The 19042-nt window shown below is 41.4% G+C and overlaps 1 protein-coding gene and 1 pseudogene across 2 annotated transcripts in view; one reads left to right on the top strand and one right to left on the bottom strand.

The window, feature by feature from the left end:
• Positions 1-397: 397 nt before the first annotated feature.
• LOC309962183 (SH3 domain-binding glutamic acid-rich protein-like) overlaps positions 398-19042 on the bottom strand; it is a gene marked incomplete at its 5' end in the record, with an annotated part of 63938 nt that continues 45293 nt past the window's right edge. The window contains 3 exons of the mRNA XM_082839821.1: positions 398-415; positions 4468-4635; positions 12912-12941. Of these exons, the coding sequence (XP_082695947.1) occupies positions 4501-4635; positions 12912-12941 (165 nt within the window). The 3' untranslated portion in view covers positions 398-415; positions 4468-4500. The remainder of the gene's footprint in view (positions 416-4467; positions 4636-12911; positions 12942-19042) is intronic.
• LOC309962247 (dihydrolipoyllysine-residue succinyltransferase component of 2-oxoglutarate dehydrogenase complex, mitochondrial-like) lies at positions 8333-9666 on the top strand (annotated as a pseudogene). Its single transcript has one exon. The product of its transcript is annotated as a dihydrolipoyllysine-residue succinyltransferase component of 2-oxoglutarate dehydrogenase complex, mitochondrial-like (transcript).

The following is a 19042-nucleotide window of genomic DNA, read 5'->3' on the forward strand; positions in this document are numbered from 1 at the left end:
CTATTCATCTTTATTAGTATGATTGCTCTCTATAAATCTCTTCATTTTCAAAGCTAATTCTGAGAAAAGTAGCATAAGGCACATACAAAGAAATACTTTTGTCACATCACAAAGAGAAGTTCTATATTTTGAAATTTTTCCAGGGTATTAGAAGGTCTATTCATGCAGAGCAAAAAATTAAGCAAAGGCCACAAATGTCAGGCCCATGAAGGTGTGCATGTGCTATCTTCACATTTGATTTCATGTTGATATGATTAAGCAGGTATATGCATGGACATCTAACCGTGTCGGATCATACAATTCCTCGGTGAACCCTGGATGTACTGACAGACGTGTGCTAGCTTCAGGCCAAAGCATTTTGTTGAATTTGGTTTGTGGGAAGAGAGTTGAAATGGTGCTTCGTGGCTTGGGTTTCCTAAAAGAAAGGGAAAATATTAGGGAGAAGACTGTTAACGAGAGACAGAGAATGTTTATCAAAAACTAAACTCTTCAACAGGCAGTCAAGGGAAGTATTGCTTTTTATTCTAGAAACCACTACTCATCAAGTGCAAAGAAAGGAAATTAATTTTTTCTCATGGAAAACCAAATGATGTTTATATCCTTTCTCTGTGCTAAACTATCAAACATAGAAGGAAGTTGATATCTTCCACAGACGTAGAGAACAAACTTATGGTTACCAAGGAGAGAAGGAGGGGCTGGGACTAATTGGGAGACTGGAATTGACATATATACACCGCTATGTATAAAATAGTTAACTAATGAGAACCTACGGTATAGCACAGGGAACCCTACTCAATGACCTGTGGTGACCTAAATGGGAAGGAAATTCAAAAAAGAGTGGATATATGTATACGCATAGCTGATTCACTTTGCTGTACAGCAGAAACTAACACAACATTGTAAAGCAACTATACTCCAATAAAAATTGATAAAAAATTTTAAATGCAAAAGGAATTGAGAATGATGAACAGGGAAGTGTTAAGTAAATACTAAGCAGATATTATCGTAAAAGGGATGTAGACATTGTCTCCTAATACTGGTAGGGATGTCTGTGGGCCATTTCTCTTATAATTTTGAAATTAAATAGTCATAAAATACCATTGCTTCAGGCAAGAAAATGTAAGAATGTAAAAATAAAGACATAAGAGCCTTTGGAAATAAATTGGATTTCAACATTAAAAAAAAAAGAAGGAAGTTGACACCTTCAATTATAGTTTCCCCACCGCATTTTCATGGAAAATGGAGAGGTGAATTTACAACTTAGTCCTGGGGGAGGAAATTGAAATGGGCCACAGCTAGACTGGAGGACAGTATTAAGCAGCAGCCTGTAAGGAGACAGAACTCAGTCTCAGACTATACACTGTTTCTCCTGGGGCATCAATTTAGCATCAATTTCAAACACAGGAAATGAGAAATGTTTCATAGTTCCATTCATTGCCCAGTCCTAGAATACAGTCCTAGAATCTGCCTGGCAGATCCATGAGCTATGAGATGGGTTTGTCTTTAGACACTGAATGGTCTGCCCAGTGAAATGCCTTATTGCACAGCCATGTTGCATTTTCAAGAAGGACATTGGATCTCTCCGGGGGTCGGGAGTGGGTTTTAGGAAGCTGTCTGATTCCCTCCTTCAGTGTCAGGCATTTTGACCTCATGACAAATATAGTAATTCCAAACTAGAAGCCATCAGAGAAACAGTCAAAATGGGCTGGCCACAGCGATATATGCCTTTTTTTTCCCCCATAATCAGCCTATCAAGCCATCTGGCTACATGAAGGATCCCCTCTCAGCTGTGTCATTTCACATTCAACATTTTTTTATAATTACATTAAAATTGAATAATTTTAAAAGAACTTTACAAACGGAGTGAATGGAAATGAATTTAAACAGTATTTATGAGTCTTTTACTGTTGGGGGAGTTGGTATAATGATAAATATTGGCATATTTTCCTTTCCCATCATTCTTCAGATAAAATTTCTAAAAGTAAAACTCGCCAGTTTTCTTTTTTGCCAAAACTGAGCCCCTATTCATTCCTTAGAAATGGGATTAGGGACACTAATCAGACTGACAACAGACTGCTCAATAGTAATTTTTTATTTTCTTTTATTTAGAAGAAAATAAAAAATAAAGAAAGGAAATGGGATCACTTCCAAAAGGACAATCATTGGCCCTAAAATAGATGTCTATGTGTCCACAACATGAAAGAAACCACCTGGGAAAACATCAAAGGATGGGCTGGATTTGCTTTGTAATTTGAATAAAGGAGTGATGAAACTTTCCTGGTCCGATAATAAAATGTGATGGCTACTCCCACCAGCTCCAAGATTTCCTAAAAAATATATTCATTTTTAATAGTAGTATTTTATGTATAAGTGTAAGTAAATTAAGAGGGGAGATTCTAATATTCAAATCGGTCTTTGGTACATAGAGCAGAGCTGTTTGTTAGCCGATATTTACAAGCACTGGGGATTTCTTTTTCTTTATCCAGCGGAAGCCTTTTGTCCACCCTTCACTAGGCAGGCTCCAAGTGTGACCGCAGACCTTAACTGAAGACCTGCTGTGTGTCCAGCGCTCACTCCATCATCCTCCTCTTCTTCCTGCTCCCCTGATATCAACAGCCCCCAAATCTATCTTACATGTTTCAGCGGAGGCATAATATGGACAGAAAGGAGACTAAAATTTTTTTAATTTAAATTAACAAGAACACTTATGGCACCAGAGCAAACTGTAAGCCTCACTGCCCTAGAGAATAAACAGCTGCCTTGGTTGCAAGGTCAAATAAAAAAGGTCAATAAAAACTAAAATAAATAAATAAATTAAATTAAATTAAAAAATAAAATAAAAAAGGTCAATAAAAACATAACATTTACATGGGCATTTGCTAACTGTCTGTTAAACCAGATATTTTTATAGCTCTTCATGATCTTTTGATGTTTTCATACCTACCGTCTTATCTGTATGGCCCACAATATTTGAGCATTTCCCCTGTGATCTCAATATCCACTATCATTATCTTATTAATATATTTATGTGGCACTCACCAGACTATTAAGAAATACATAATTCTTTTTTAATGGTCAGTATAAGTTTAAAATTACAAGGCAGCACTATGGAGAACAGTATGGAGGTTCCTTAAAAAAGTAAAAATAGAACTACCATACAACCCAGCAATCCCACTACTGGGCATATACCCTGAGAATACCATAATTCAAAAAGAGTCATGTACCACAATGTTCATTGCAGCTCTATTTACAATAGACAGGAAATGGAAGCAACCCAAGTGTCCATCGACTGATAAATGGATAAAGAAGGTGTGGCACATATATACAATGGAATATTACTCAGCAATAAAAGAAACGAAATTGAGTTATTTGTAGTGAGGTGGATGGATCTAGAGTCTGTCATGCAGAGTGAAGCAAGTCAGAAAGAGAAAAACAAATACCGTATGCTAACACATATATATGGAATCTAAAAAAAAAAAAAAGGTTATGAAGAACCTAGGGGCAGGACAGGAATAAACACGCAGATGTAGAGAATGGACTTGAGGACACAGGGAGGGGGAAGGGTAAGCTGGGACGAAGTGAGAGAGTGGCATGGACATATATACATTACCAAATATAAAATAGATAGCTAGTGGGAAGCAGCCGCATAGCACAGGGGGATCAGCTCAGTGCTTTGTGACCACCTAGAGGGGTGGGACAGGGAGGGTGGGAGGGAGATGCAAGAGGGAGGAGATATGAGGATATATGTATATGCATAGCTGATTCACTTTGTTATAAAGCAGAAACTAACACACCATTGTAAAGCAATTATATTCCAATAAAGATGTTAAAAAAAAATTACAAGGCAGCAAGTGTACCTGTCAAAGTTACCTCAAGTGACTTCACCATATTCCAAAGTGTTTCCACATGAGTGTTTGGGCTAATATTGAATAAACAAATATTTTGATATAAATCAATGAATATAATTGAATAAATGTAATATCAAGCACTTATCGTTGAATCTCTAGTAGCAATATCTTTTTTCATGAGCAGCCAGCTCTGTGGTATTTTTAGGTTGTAATTTATTGCCATCGTCATGAACATCGATTGTAAACTCTTCTATGGGTACGTAAGTATGTTGGTCAGTAAAGGAGTCCATGTGATAGAACGCCGATACCACAACACGTCCTGTGCTTTCACCTAAATAAAGAGGAAGAGGAGGGAGCAAGGACAAAACAAACTCTTCCTCACCTCAAAGTTATGCTTTTTCCTAGAAATCATACCAACCACAGGCCTTTCTCGCCCTAGCGCCCAAGAAACGGGTCCGGTAGAGTTCACCAGCCCTGCGGCTCCAGGAAGGGGCAGCCCAGGGCCTCGGGAAGACAGACGAATAGATCGAATTGAAATCCACTTCTATCACCAAGTGAAATGTGCTCTACATGGCAGACTGTAATAAACAGACCTTCAACCCCAGAGCGATGTGGCTACCTGGACAAGTGGAAGAAAAAAGCATGAAAAGGCCTAAGAATCTTCTTCCTCTTCTCCTTCTTCCTCTTCTCCTTCTTCTTCTTCTGGCCCCTCCTCTTCTCCTTTCTCAGCTTCCTCTTCCTCCGCTTCCCCTTCTGCTCCCTCCGCAGTTATTTCTTCCGTCTTATTCTAACAAAAATTACATTATTATTGAAAAGTGTAAGGTCAACAGATACAGTAAGGAAAAGAGTGCAAAACATCAGACTAGAGTTGAGGGCCTCCTACACACCCCACCTGACACACACGCGCACACACACACACACACACACACACACACACACACACACACGCAAAGACATCATCTTCCTAAACACAGACTCCACAGGCTGGGATGGTTCTGCAGGGCAAAGCATTCATTCTAACAGGTTTCATGACTCCCCTTAAGCATATAGTCTTTACTCATATTAACAGACTGCTCTCATCTTGTTGCCTTTAAAAATTCAGAAGGCAGGTGGAAGAATAAAATACAAAAAGAATCTCAGCAGATAGAATTTTGTCAGAAAAGATGAAGGTTTTAAATGTATACGCTGGTTATATTTGTTATAGCAAGCTAATTTCTTGAAGCCAAAGTTATCAGTAACCTACATATATAATCTGAAACTACTTTCAAATTAATAATACATTTGTCTTATTTTTATATATAAAAATGGGATTTTAAATAATGGAAGCTTATCTAGTAAGAGAGAAACTAAAGAAATTATTATTGGAAAGATATATAGAAAATGAAAAGTCACTGTATGGAATAGGCTAAAAATAACTTTTAGGTCTAAGAATAGGGATTAGTTTGATAAAATAATATTAAAAATAATGAAGCAGATCTATATTTACCATCCCCCCAAAAACATATAGATTAATTACATGAACAAAAGTAGATTACAGAGCGTATTCATCCAAGTTTGATAAATATGTGTATGCGTATGTAGCTAGTGGTTGTCTCTGGGTAACGGGGTTATAAGATATTTTTATTTTCTGTTTTTATCTGTATTTTCTAAATTTTCTATAGCGATTATGAATTTTTTGTAATTTCAAAAATCAACAGAAGTTTTGGGAAGGAGTTTCTTCTGACATTTGGGACCTTATTTAATGTTGATGATCTTCCACTGAAATACCTAGACAATACATGTGACCTTTGGTAAATATTCTCTCTGTCCTTGAGTTTTCATTTTTAATTTAGCCCTCTGATTAGCATTTTTAAATGATTAACCCAAAAATGTTCAAAAACATATTCTTAAAAGTCTTGATTACAATAAAGGTCACTGAGATTTAGCTAACATGAGAGGATGGAATAGAAGTAGAGAGAATCCGAGAATGTCACTTTGGACCTGCCCCCAGAATCCACTAACATCCTCGGAAAAGATTCATCCTCACTTTCACATGATGCCATCCTTGTTAGGGGTTAAAGTGAAAACTCCCCAACACCCAGCTAATAAAGTGCAGATTCCACAGGCAAGCGGCAGGGTGAGAATCTCAGTCCTGCTTCACTGTGACACATGTACCTCTTCCCCATTGTCAGCAAAAGGGGAAACAGCATGCTGACCTTGCCATGCTCAATTAATGAAAATTGTCATAAAGTTCCTCACCATGGGGTCCTCCCCCAGTGCCTGTGAGGAAGCAAAACAAAATTTCTCAAACAAAAAAGAGACCATTCTTTGAAGCTTTCACGATAAAACCAGTAGAATTTGAGTGTTTCAACAAGCAGGGAAAGAATGGGAAAGGAGAGGATTCATTTGTGAAAACTTAGATCGCCTTAAAGACTGTCCTCGGTCTTGGCAACCTGCTCTTTCTCTTTGCTCGTTTTCTATTACTCATTTCCATCACCAAAAGAAACTTAAAAGCTCTTTTTCTTTCAACCAACTGCAAGTTCTTAATGTAAAATAAATATGATTGTGTTGGAGATCAGACAGACTTTTTATCATGAGCATCAGAACAGTAGGAGTTCTTGTCTTGACCTCTACTTGGCAACACATGGGTCACCTAGAACCTATGTTCTAATCCAGTGGTTCTCAGCCTTGACGGAGCATCAGAATCGCCTGAAGGGCTTCTCAAAGCAATCTGCTGCCGGGCTCCACCTCAGGATTTCTGATTCAGTAGTTGGGGGCCAACCCTGAAAATGTGTATTTGTAGAGGTTCCCAGGTGAGGCTGCTGCTGCTCTGGGAACCCCACTTTGAGAACCTCTGCTGTAGTCTGTATTCTTTCTCTTAAATCACACTGGTTGATTAAGGCACTGTGAGCCCTGGCAACTAGCAGGTTTGGCATCACCACCCACCAAAGTCTTCACTTACCAGGGTGGGTTATGTTTGTTCCCATGCTGGTGTATCCAAGTTAGTCTTATTGTAATTACACAATTTAAATAAGTATCATGGAAGTCAATGAAATATGAGCATGAAAAGAACTTTTTTCCCTGGGGCTTCCCTGCTGGCACAGTGGTTGACAGCCCGCCTGCCGATGCAGGGGACACGGGTTCGTGCCCCGGTCCGGGAAGATCCCACATGCCGCGGAGCGGCTGGGCCCATGAGCCATGGCCGCTAAGCCTGCCCGTCTGGAGCCTGTGCTCCGCAACGGAAGAGGCCACAGCAGTGAGAGGCCCGCGTACCGCAAAAAAAAAAAAAAAGAAAAGAAAAAGAAAAGAACTTTTTTCCCTATGTAAAATTAATGGAGTACTTTGAAAAGACCCATATATGTAAGTCACCTTAAAAACTTGTCATCAAATGATGTGTCATAAAGCTCGGGTGGCAGGGGGGAATCTGAAATCCAAAGAGCTTTATGCATTTAGAGTACTTTGTGAGTGGCTTTAAATTTCTGCTCTATTTTTAAAGAAATCAAAACTGGAATTTCTAGACAGACCAATGAGTATGTTCGTTAGAAAGACAGTGGGTAGTTCTAATCATGGGACTATTATTTAAAGAAAAGACCTTTGTCCTACATCCAAAAAATTGGCAGTAAATATACATTTACATATTTCAAGTTAAAATAAATGTTTAAGGCCTCTACATTTTTATGATTTATGACTTTAATTGAATTATTCAGCTGGTCAACTAGCCTCCAGTTCCAAACATGGGATATGAGGTCTTCCTGGGAATGTTCGTTATTATTTAAGCATAGACCCTATAAACAAACATGTCAGCCAGCCCCCACATAGCTTAAATTGCATGTTACAGAGGATAAATTTTATCCCTTTAAATTTTATCCTTAATAACACTAATACTGTTTTCTAATTTTTCTTTTAATGTTTTAAATGTACTTTTAAATCTTATATCCTCAGTACTCAATTTTTTCATACTTCTTATTTTGTGCAATTCTTAATCTTTTATCTTTGTGAAACTTGATTCCCTTATATTTCAGTTCCTCTTATTCTACCTTTATTCATTAAGACATGTCTTTCTTAAATTCTTTATCTTAAACTGTATATGTTTCTTTTACATTCCTAATTTTAATTCTTTTTATAATCTTTTTCTTTCTTGTTGTTGTTGTTTCCTCTCACGGGCATAGGAAGGAGAGCAAAGAGGAAGGCTCTGTCCCAAACAGGCGGAGGCTCTTATTATCTCTCTGTTTGTCTCCATGCGCTCTGTCATCCCCTTGGATCCTGGCTCCCCACGATGAAGATTCTCCACCTCAGCTCTACAGGCAAGCTGAAGGCATGGTCAGCCCTGGAGGGTCTTATCCATGGGCTGACAGAGGCAGGCTTCTGAAGGTTCAAACACACCATGGGTGATTCTAACACACACCACCAGATGAGAACCACTGTTCTACTATAACCTCAAGTTGGGGAGGCAGGTTAAAAATCCTTCTCAAGGCTCTGCCATCGCCGCCGCTGCTGCCGCCGCGATGCTGTCCCGGTCCCGCTGCCTGTCCCGGGCGTTCAGCGGCTCGCTCTCTGCCTTCCAGAAGGGGAACTGCCCTCTAGGGAGACGTTCCCTGCCTGGGATCTCCTTATGTCAGGGCCCAGGTTACTCTGACAACAGGAAGATTGTCATTTACAGCAGTAGTGTCTTCAGGGCTCGCTTTTTCGGAGCTACAGCTGTGTGCGAGGACGATGTACTTGCAGAATCTGTCACGGAAGGGAACGTCAGGTGGGAGAAAGCTTCACCTTGCAGAAGGTGAAGTGGTTTGTGAGACTGAAACTGACAAGACATCTGTGCAGGTTCCATCACCAGCAAATGGCACGATTGAAGCTCTTTTGGTACCTGATGGGGGGAAGTAGAAGGAGGCACTCCTCTTTTCACACTCAGGAAAACTGGCACTGCTGCTGCTAAGGCCAAGCCAGCCGGAGCTCCTGCTGCCACAGCCCGAAAAGCAGAACCTGCGGCATCGGCAGTTCCTCCTCCCCCTGCAGCATCCAACCCACTCAGATGCCACCAGTGCCCTCCCTCACAACCTCTCACTAGCAAACCAGTGTCTGCCGTAAAACCCACGGCTGCCCCTCCAGTAGCTGAGCCAGGAGCTGGCACAGGTCTGCGTCCAGAACATCGGGAGAAAATGGATAGGATGCGGCAGCGCATTGCTCAGCATCTAAAGGAGGCTCAGAACACCTGAGCAGCGCTTACCACTTTCAGTGAGATTGACATGAGTAACACCCAGGAGATGAGGGCTCGGCACAAAGATGCTTTTCTGAAGAAACATAACCTCACACTAGGCTTCATGTCGGCACTCGTGAAGGCCTCGGCCTGTGCCTGGAAGCAGCAGCCTGTTGTAAATGCAGCGATCGACGATACAACCGAAGAAGTGGTGTATAGGGATTATATTGACATCAGCGTTGCAGCGGCCACCCCTCGGGGTCTGGTGTTTCCCATCATCAGGAATGTGGAAACTAGGAATTATGCCGATATTGAGCGAACCATCAGTGAACTGGGAGAGAAAGCCCGGAAGAATGAACTTGCCATCGAAGATACGGATGGTGGTACCTTCACCGTCAGCAACGGAGGCGTTTTGGCTCGCTCTTTGGAACGCCCATCATCAACCCCCCTCAGTCTGCCATCCTGGGCATGCACGCCATCTTTGATAGACCAGTGGTCGTGGGAGGCAAGTTGGAGATGCAGCCCATAATGTACGTGACCCTGACGTATGATCACCGGCTGATGGATGGCAGAGAGGCCGTGACTTTCCTCCGCAAAATCAAGGCAGCGGTAGAGGATCCCAGAGACCTCCTATTGGACCTGTAGGAGGAAGCCATGTGCCCTACACATCAACCATGCAGGAGCTGAAAACCAGCCTTCTCCCTGTCCCCTCACGGGCCCCGGGTTAGCCTGGTGACAGACAGGCATATGCTGTTGTTCTGAAGCAAGGAAACCAGGGCACTATGTATCCAGCAGTCACAGCTCTCTCCTTGGTGTTCCTGCCGGGCTCTCTCCCTCTCTGCACCCTTCTCTTGCATTCGAATATCTGATTTCCTCAGGCTTGAGGGAGAGAGGAGCCTTAACGGATGCTCATTAATATTCCTGCCTTTCCTCCATTAGCTCTCCGCAGAGATAATTTTGCTTCTCCCCCATCCAGTATACCACAGGGAAACTGCCGGGGACCACGTGATTAAGTTTCTATCTCTTGAAAGTCTGTCCTCCAGAGACGCCTAGGAGGGTGCTGTGCCTCCCAAGCTCGGAGCAGCCTCTGTCCTGGCTGTGCACGTCCTTACTCGGTTCCACCCGTGTGGAGGTATTGACCAGAGGCCAGGAGGTGCTGCTTTGCTTCTTAAATGGCATCTTCATTCTCAGCTGTCACTGACTTCAAGCTGCCTCTTCTACCTTTTCCAGGAAGCACAGGCTGGGGGATCTGGAGGGGCAGGGGATGGGTAGGCAGTGTTGAGGGGGAGGACAGATTCTGAGGTCAGAGGTTATCAATGAGACTGGAGCAGAGCCCAGGCCTGCCCTCACACTCTCCATCATAGCTCTGTACCAGGAAGACCTATTTTGGCACAAGCACGCCCAGCCGTCGTGGTGCCGACCTTTCCAGACCGCTGGGACCCTTCTACCACATTGTTCTCAACTAGAGCAGATCCTAGCACATCTTGGCAGGGAGACAGTGTGTCCCAACCAAGGGCTGGATGGCACCTGGCAGAGATTGGAGTGAAGGAGGCTTCCTGTGGACTGGCTCACATTGTCTTGAGCTTTTAAATTCCATTGGTTTAAGCCTGTGAGCTGAAGAAGCAGTTCTGTTCCTTCCTTTATCATGGCCCTTAGGGGGCAGAGCCTTAGCTCTTCCGCCACAGAACACAGGTCTGGGAGAGGATGGATTGTGGTGGAAACCAGCCCAAGATGCCAGTACACAGTGGGGAAACGGCCGATGTCAACTCTGAGGTACTGCCTTGGGTCTGGGCACAATCATTGGCGTTCTTCGGAGCATGGTTAAATGCACACATCCTGTCATGAAAGCTACTGGGCTTCATCGCTTCGTATCCAACTGCATCCAGTCCTGAGGCTGCTGACACTTGACACGGGGAGCCATTTATTTAGTGCAGGATGTCCATATGCATTTTGAGCAAAGAAGCAAGGCTTCGGGGTTGGGGTAGGGGGAAGGGGTGGGAGCCAGTACTGATTGCCTGCAGCATCTCCTATGTCTTCATATTCAGAATTTGTAACTAAAATATTTAAAGAAGCTGATTTTAAATGCAAATTAAAGGGCAAATGTTCCCAAACAGGGTTAAAAAAAAAAAAGAATTCTTCTCAAGTCGCTACTGCTCCCCTTGTGGGAAGGGATGAATTAGGAGTTCAGGATCGATATATACACACTACTAGGTAAAAACCAGATAACCAGCAAGGACCTACTGTATAGCAAGGAAACTATACTCAATAGTTCATAATAACCTATAAGGGAAAAGAATCTGAAAAAGAAAATATATATATATATTCTATATATAGAATATATTGAATATAAATATGGATATATATTATATATAGAATATAGATATGGATATATATTTTTTCTATATATAGAATATAGATATGGATATATATTTTCTATGTATAGAATACATAGAATATATATATAGATATATATATTCTATGTCTGGAATACATAGAATATATATGCATATATATATTCTATGTACAGAATACATAGGATATATATGGATATATATTCTATATATAGAATATGTAGAATATATATATTCTATGTGTAGAATATATATGGATATATATATTCTATATATAGAATATATAGAATGTATGGATATATATATTATATAGAATATATAGAATGTATAGAATATATAGAATATATGGATATATATATTATATAGAATATATAGAATGTATAGAATATATAGAATGTATATATGGACATATATATTCTCTGTATAGAATATATATGGATATATAGAGAATACATATATATATATATATATATATATATATATCACTTTGTTGTGCACCTGAAACTAACACAACATTGTAAATCAACTCTACTCCAAAAAAAAAAAAAAGCCCCCCATACACACATACAAATAATAATGCTCCCCCTGGGTAGATCCCCACTAGAAATTCTGGAACCATGTGGTTACCTAATGTCAAATATCTTCCAGATGCTAAGCGATGAGCTGCATGTTTAAACCTCATGGTGTCTAAGATACACACCTGTGGTGCAAGACCTAAAATTAAGACTCAGTACTATCTGCTGCCTTAACGTCTGGTAAAATCGGGAAGACTTCAAATGGCCTGACCACTGGTTCACCTCCCCTTCTGCTCCCACAGATTGGGCCTCCCACCCGAGCAGCCCTCCTTATCAAGGGACCAGACACAGTGCCTGCATCTGGTTATCCCCCAGAACTATGCAAACAGGCCAATCACATCCTCCACGTGGACCAGGGGACACCCCACCCTCTTGATACTACAAAGCCTACCTCCCACTGCCCCCAATTGTTCACTCTGGTCCCACGTGACCCCCCCCCCCCAGTGGGGCCCTGCATGCATGGATAGCCTCATCCCTTGGGCTTGGAGAACATGTGACTACTAAGGCACTGCCCATCTCACCTGTCCAGTGGCAGGTGTTGTGCCATTCCTGTAACCAGAGGGAAAGAATCCCTCCCTCACCAACAAAGTGAATAGGAGGCAATCAAACAACACCAGTAAGCACCATGCAAGCTGCATAAAGTGTGTGCTACTCAAGGGGGTGAGAAGAAAAAATGGAGAAGAGCTCTCCACTGAAGGACTTGGCCCAGCCTGGCCAGACTTCACTGACGACACCTTCATCACAGGAGGCTCAGAAAGCCACACCCTGTTTCACTTTGATAAATGTATCTCCATCTTATTTTATTTCTCTTCTTGGCAGGCTAAAGGAGGACTTTCTGGGAGTGTGCGTTGCATCCGCTTCTCTGTGTCATGGAGAACAAGGAGAATGTAGCTAAAGCTGCAACTCTCTCACCTAAAAGATGCTTTTGTTAAGCACAACACGACTGTGAAATATGCTACCGTACCTCTTCTGTTGCTGTCTCTCCCTCTTCTTCCTTAAGTCCACAAACAGAAATGAAAGAAAAATATAAATTCGCATAAGTTTTTAAGTTGAATCTAAAAATTAAGCACACTGTATAGCCAATATTTTGTAATACTGTAAATGAAAAGTAACCTTTAAAAATTGTATAAAAATAAAAAAATTAAAACACATAAAAATTTTTTTAATTTAAAAAATAAATGAAAATTAAGCAAACTATAATAAAATGCATGTTTATCAAAACAAAAGACATCTATTTATTGAGAAAACATATCAATAGCAAAGATATGATAACTGAGCAATGCCTACGTAGTTCATGCATTAGATTTCAATATTATGAAATTAAAGACATATTTTCATCACTCTTACTCCTGAGAAAATATAACTAATTAGTAATACTGCTTAATTATATGTTTGATCCTGTATCTATATCCAAAGCATATTGCAGACCTATAGAGCTATCAGGGAAAATTCAAACCATATATGTAAGCAATTAGAAAATTTGAACAAAATTATGGTTTTTTGGCTTTTATGTCCTTATAACCATGCCTTTAATTAAGTTTTGAACCAATTAATAAAAACAGATCAAAACCTTTTTCACCATCAGAACAAAATGATAACATTTCTGAACGATGTAATATTTAAACATGGATTTCTGGTTAAGAAAGAAACTTTAAAGTAAGAAAGGGTGAGGCCATCCTGGGCTCAAACAGGTCTCCACTCTGCCAACCCACTGGAATTTCTATTTTCCCCGATCAAAGTGGGAGAACCAGGCGATATCTCCTAAAATTGCAAAGAAATAAGAACCCATCCCTGAGCTCATGGAATTTTGGGCTGAGGGAGTTGAAAGCAATCTCATATTTGCTTATAACCTCTTACCCAGTCCCTTCTATGGACAGATGAGGAGACCGAGACCATAGAGTTAAGTAATTTGCCCAGAATCAGAGCACAAGTAAGTAACATGATCAGGACTCACTTCAAGATTCCTGGTTCCTAATTTAGTCTCTTTCCTACTCTACCACACTGCCTCTCAAGATTCTCGTGGAAGGCAAGTGGTGGAGGAGCTACCACACTGCCACCTTCTCTGGCCCAGCCTCACGTTTTTGGCCAGTTCCAGAACAATACTCTCAGATTTCTGAGACTGGCAAAGAAAATACAAAATGTGAAAACCTGATCCAGCCAGCCAAGACTGAGTCAGCCCAAGACGTTCCCCAGCACTGGGAATCTCCAAATCAATTCTGGCAACACAGCAAGTTTTAAAGCTAAAATAAAGTCCAGGAAAAGAGAGTCCTTCACTTGTTGCAAAATCCGGGTGTTGGTTTTTCGGCGATGTGTTGATTGCACCTCTTTAATATTGTCTCATTCTGCCCATGCCTTGTCCTTCCTTTGCCAGGACCGCCATCTTCTCTCACCAGGGTTACATCACCTCTAGTCTTCCTTATCTCCAACCTGTTCTCCACACAGTAGCCAGAGATACCACTCTAGAAGACAACCCACCTTACCATGCTGCCCTCGTGTTTGAAAACTTTCCATCTTTTCAAGATAAATCCATAATCCTTAGAATGGTTGAAAGGCCACCATGATCTGGCCCCTGCTCACCTCTCTAGCCTCATGATTCTTTATTTCAGCTAACACTCACATACAACTTTCTCACATCAGCGACACCTTCCAGGACACTGCTTAAAACAATCTTTTCAAGGAAGACTTTCCTGACCCATAAGCCTGAGTTAGGGGACTCCCTTATTTGCTACCATAATCATCATTTATTTATCTGTCTCCCTAACTAGCCTGTGTACTCCTTGGGGCACAACTTGTGTCTTTATTCATTTTTGGATCTCCGGGACCCAGCCACTGTCTGGAACCAAGGTATAAGCTCAATAAATGTGTTAAGTGACTAGATAAATGAACCTATAAAGTCTCCTATTAACTCTTTAGATCTCAAAGAACATTCATTTTCTTCTTATCCACATGAGATCAAATTAAAATTCACTATATGCAACACAGAATTGTTAGCTATGTAGAGTTTTACACTTCTCTAAATCCCATTATTTTTATTAATTGTGTACAGCTGAAACAAATGAATTAACAAAAAACACACTATTAAAAATGGGATTATCCTTAGAGCTAGGCTAGAGAGCAGTAGGGGTTCTTACAGGAATAAGTGCTAATCTCAACTTTTACAGGTTAGCTAGCAGCAATTACCGAGGGACCTAGGGCTTTATCAGTATCTGAATTGACCTTAATTTCTTGAAAGAGACATTAAAGAGAGAAAGTAACTGCTCAGAGAATTTATAGCAATACTTAGCCTCAAAAGGTCAGGTAAGCTTTGAAGAACCTTGGCTATGACCATCACCAGCTCCACCAGAATAGAAGCTCATTTTCAGTCCCTGGACTGCCTCGCATATGGCAGCATTCAGTCTGTCAATAAAATGTTGAATGAAGGTATTTATGTATGTCACTCATGCCTCAAATCTTTCTTAGGAGGAGGTGGGATATATTAATAAAATAAACTTAAACATCCATCCTTAGCTCACAGAATTATAAAGTGTCAGAATTAGGTAGATCCTTAAAAGTCATCTATATACAACGCTTGAATTGATTTTTATGGTTGGCAAATAATTGTATTGGCAAAAGGTTATTTTTAAGATAATTATAATCACATGGTCAATTAAGTTGAGATTCTGCAGGATCTTAGGATAGGGTATGAATCATTCACTTGACGAAGCTACAACTTAAAATCATTTTACCTTGTTGTTCTTCTAATAAAGCTAATCAGAGGAAGCCTTCAAAGTCTTAGAACCTCACCAACAGTTATTTCTGTTGGGAACCTGGCCAGGGAGGCAGGCTGCTGATGCGGCACGTGGCCAGGACTAAGGACAGGTGTCAGCCACGGTGAGTGTCAGGCAGTGGCTGGTTAGGACAAGTGGCTGGTGTGGAAGGAGGGTGGGGGCCAGTCCAGAGGGACCTAAGGAGGGCAGCCAGCCTCAGAGCGGCTGAAGGTCAGGGGCAAGAGCAGGGTTCTCTCCATCTGCAGACAGTACAGGGACACAGCCTTAGACTCACGAGCTTGTGGAGGACCTAAACCAATGCCCACCCCTTGGTTGAGCAACTATCCTCAAGATAGATTTTGGAGGAAGCAAAGTGGGAAAGATTTATAGACCATAATCCTGTAGTCAGTCAAGCCAAGGTCTTAGAAGATTTTGGAGAGGACCATTGAGTTAGCAGAGAATACCATGTAAAATACTTTGACCTCGATGGAAACCAAACACCAAGATGAACAAGCTGCGTCTTCTCCATTTCCAGGGTTTCATAATGTTCTCATGACACCCCCAGTCTGTAGTCCCCTTCTCAGTGTGCCCAGAAGCTGAGGTGGCCTGCTTTCCTCCTTTACTCCTCTGGTACTGTTCACAAGTCCCCCTCTCCTCTTTATCCCCTCATCCCTCCCTGGGTCAGCAGGGAAGGGGACCATGAAGTCCCCTCTCTACAGGGGGACGGAAGCTACAGGTGACATCTTCTTAGGCAGGAATGAATGATCTTTTCAGTGTGCACCATCTTGCCTCCCAAACGCTGCCCCAACCTGTCAGCAAGTAGGAAATATACACCTCGGCATCTTGTGTGTAAGAACCCCAGAGGCTTGGGCTGGTGGTCAGGGGAAGTCCATCTCGCTAAAGGAGATAACAGTTTCTGTCCTGATCTCTTTTTATCAAATCAACGTGATATTCTTCGGTAAATATTTTCCCCATTAAAATGGCATCCTTTGAACATTTGCAAGTGTGTACTGAGTAAACATGTGCAATAGTTGAGATCAGATGGACACAACTCAGACACTCACTTAGCTGGTCTGTCACTCGTTTTAACACTGCCAGCTGCTGGAGGGAGCTGTTACCACTGCACACTTGAAAATGGTTCTTAACACACAGAGGAATGACTTTTAACACACAAATGAGAGGTTTGAAAAAAATGGCCAACCCTGAATAAGGTCTGCAAGTCTACTTAACAGAGATGCACCAATGTCATACTCCTGGTTTCCATCTCCTACTGCAGCCATCTGAGATGTCATCATTAGCGGAAGCCCGGCAAAGGGCACACAGGACTCTGTACTATGTCCCTGTGAGTCTGTAATCATTTCAGAATAAGAGGTTAAAATACATTTGTGTTCCTTGTCATGAATAGTATGGCTGTATATACCAGAATAAGAATTCTCATTTTGTTCTCCCTACTACCCAAAATTAGAGGGAGGGAATAGAGTTACTGTCATTCCCCACACTCCAAGAAGACAGCCACATACTTGTTCTGGTTCTCCGCCTCTAGGGAAGAAGTTATAAGCCTTGCTTATCAAAATCCTGGGCTGAAAGAGGCGAGGAAGCTAGATAATCCCTGGAAAAATGAGCTTGGAGCTTAGGGCTTGCAGCTGAGGAGATGAAGCAGATTGAAGACAGAAGGAGGTGGGTGTTCCAGGAGGTGCTACCCAGGCCCTGCTTGATGTAGACGCTGAACCAGCGACCACTGGGGCATCTGGGTAGCACCTGGGCACGATGTACGAGGAAGCATACGACTGGTCACTGTGAGAAGCATGGCCACATCCAGCCAGGGCAGAGGGCCTGAACCAAGCTGAGGAACCAGCGTCAACAGCTGCCAATAGGCAGCAGGAAACCCATGTCAGAAAGTCACCACCACAAAGAACCAGGGCCCTCTCCCCTCCAGTCACCACTGAAGACCCCATGATGACTCTAAGTCCCCAAGAAGGAGTGAGTCTCCGAAACGCTTCACCCAGATTGAATCTCCTGCCAGCCAGGAGGTGGGGGCATAAAGCAGATATTATGGTGTCTAGAGAAATTAGTGATGCTGACGGTCCACGGCCAGAAGTGTTATGAACCAAATCTGAACCCGCAAAGATTATGTTATTTATATCCCTCACGGAATGTTGGTTAGAGAAGGAAGCACAGGAAGCTGCTGTTTAGATGCAATGGGCTGGAGGAGCAAACGGTACAAATCCATGAGATTTCCCCAAGGTGGTTTCAACAGAGCCAGAGATTTTATCTAAAAGCCTTGGATTTATCTGAGAAGAATCTACTGGATGTGACTGGTACTTTAAAAATTCACTTTAACAATTTATTGGGCTGGCCAGAAAGTTCGTCCGGCTTTTTCCCATAACATCTTAGGGAAAAACCCAAAGGAACCTTTTGGCCAACCTAGTACAATAGCCAACACATGGAAACAACCTAAATGTCCATCTGCAGATGAATGGATAAAGACGATGTGGTACATATATACAATGGAATATTACTCGGCCATAAAAAAGAATGAAATAATGCCATTTGCAGCAACATGGATGGACCTAGGGACTATCATACTAAGGGAAGTAAGTCAGAAAGAGAAAGACAAATATCATATGATATCACTTATACGTGGAATTTAAAATACAACACAAACGAACTTCTCTACAATCAAAAACAGACTCACAAGTATAGAGAACAGACTTGTGGTTGCCAAAGGGAAGGGGTGGTGGAGGAGGGAAGGATTGGGAATGTGGGGTTAGCACATGCCAACTATTATATAGAGAATGGATGAACAAGAAGGTCCTACTATACAGCATAGGAAACTATGTTCAATATCCTGTGATAAACCATAATGGAAAAGAATATGAAAAAGGATATATATATAATATGTATAACTGAATCACTGTGCTATACGGCAGAAATTAAACACAACATTGTGAATCAACTATACTTCAATAAAATTTTAAAAATAATAAAATAAAAAATCATGTTAAAGAGGTAAAACACATGATCTAATTGGCCTTTCTGATCATCACAAATAAGCCCATGTAAGCCTGGGTGAACAGCCGGGAAAGATGTGATGTCAAATAGCCAAGACGGCCTTCCCATCTTAACCTTGAAAAACAACCCCCAAACCAGAAAAAGACAGAAGGTTCTTGAAGCACAGAATCCAAGCATCCCAAATATCAGATAGTTTTTGTCTCTTTCTTAAATGTCAATCGAGTTTCCTATATATTCAGTCCCAAAGCTAATCACGTTATGTCATTTTTAATGTTCACTGACCAATCATAGTTTTTTCCTTACTTAACTGAATTACAGCAAGTCAAAGAGCACGTAC

Source organism: Leucopleurus acutus, assembly GCF_964270905.1.
Source record: "Leucopleurus acutus genome assembly, chromosome: 5".
Taxonomy (NCBI): Eukaryota; Metazoa; Chordata; class Mammalia; order Artiodactyla; family Delphinidae; genus Leucopleurus; species Leucopleurus acutus.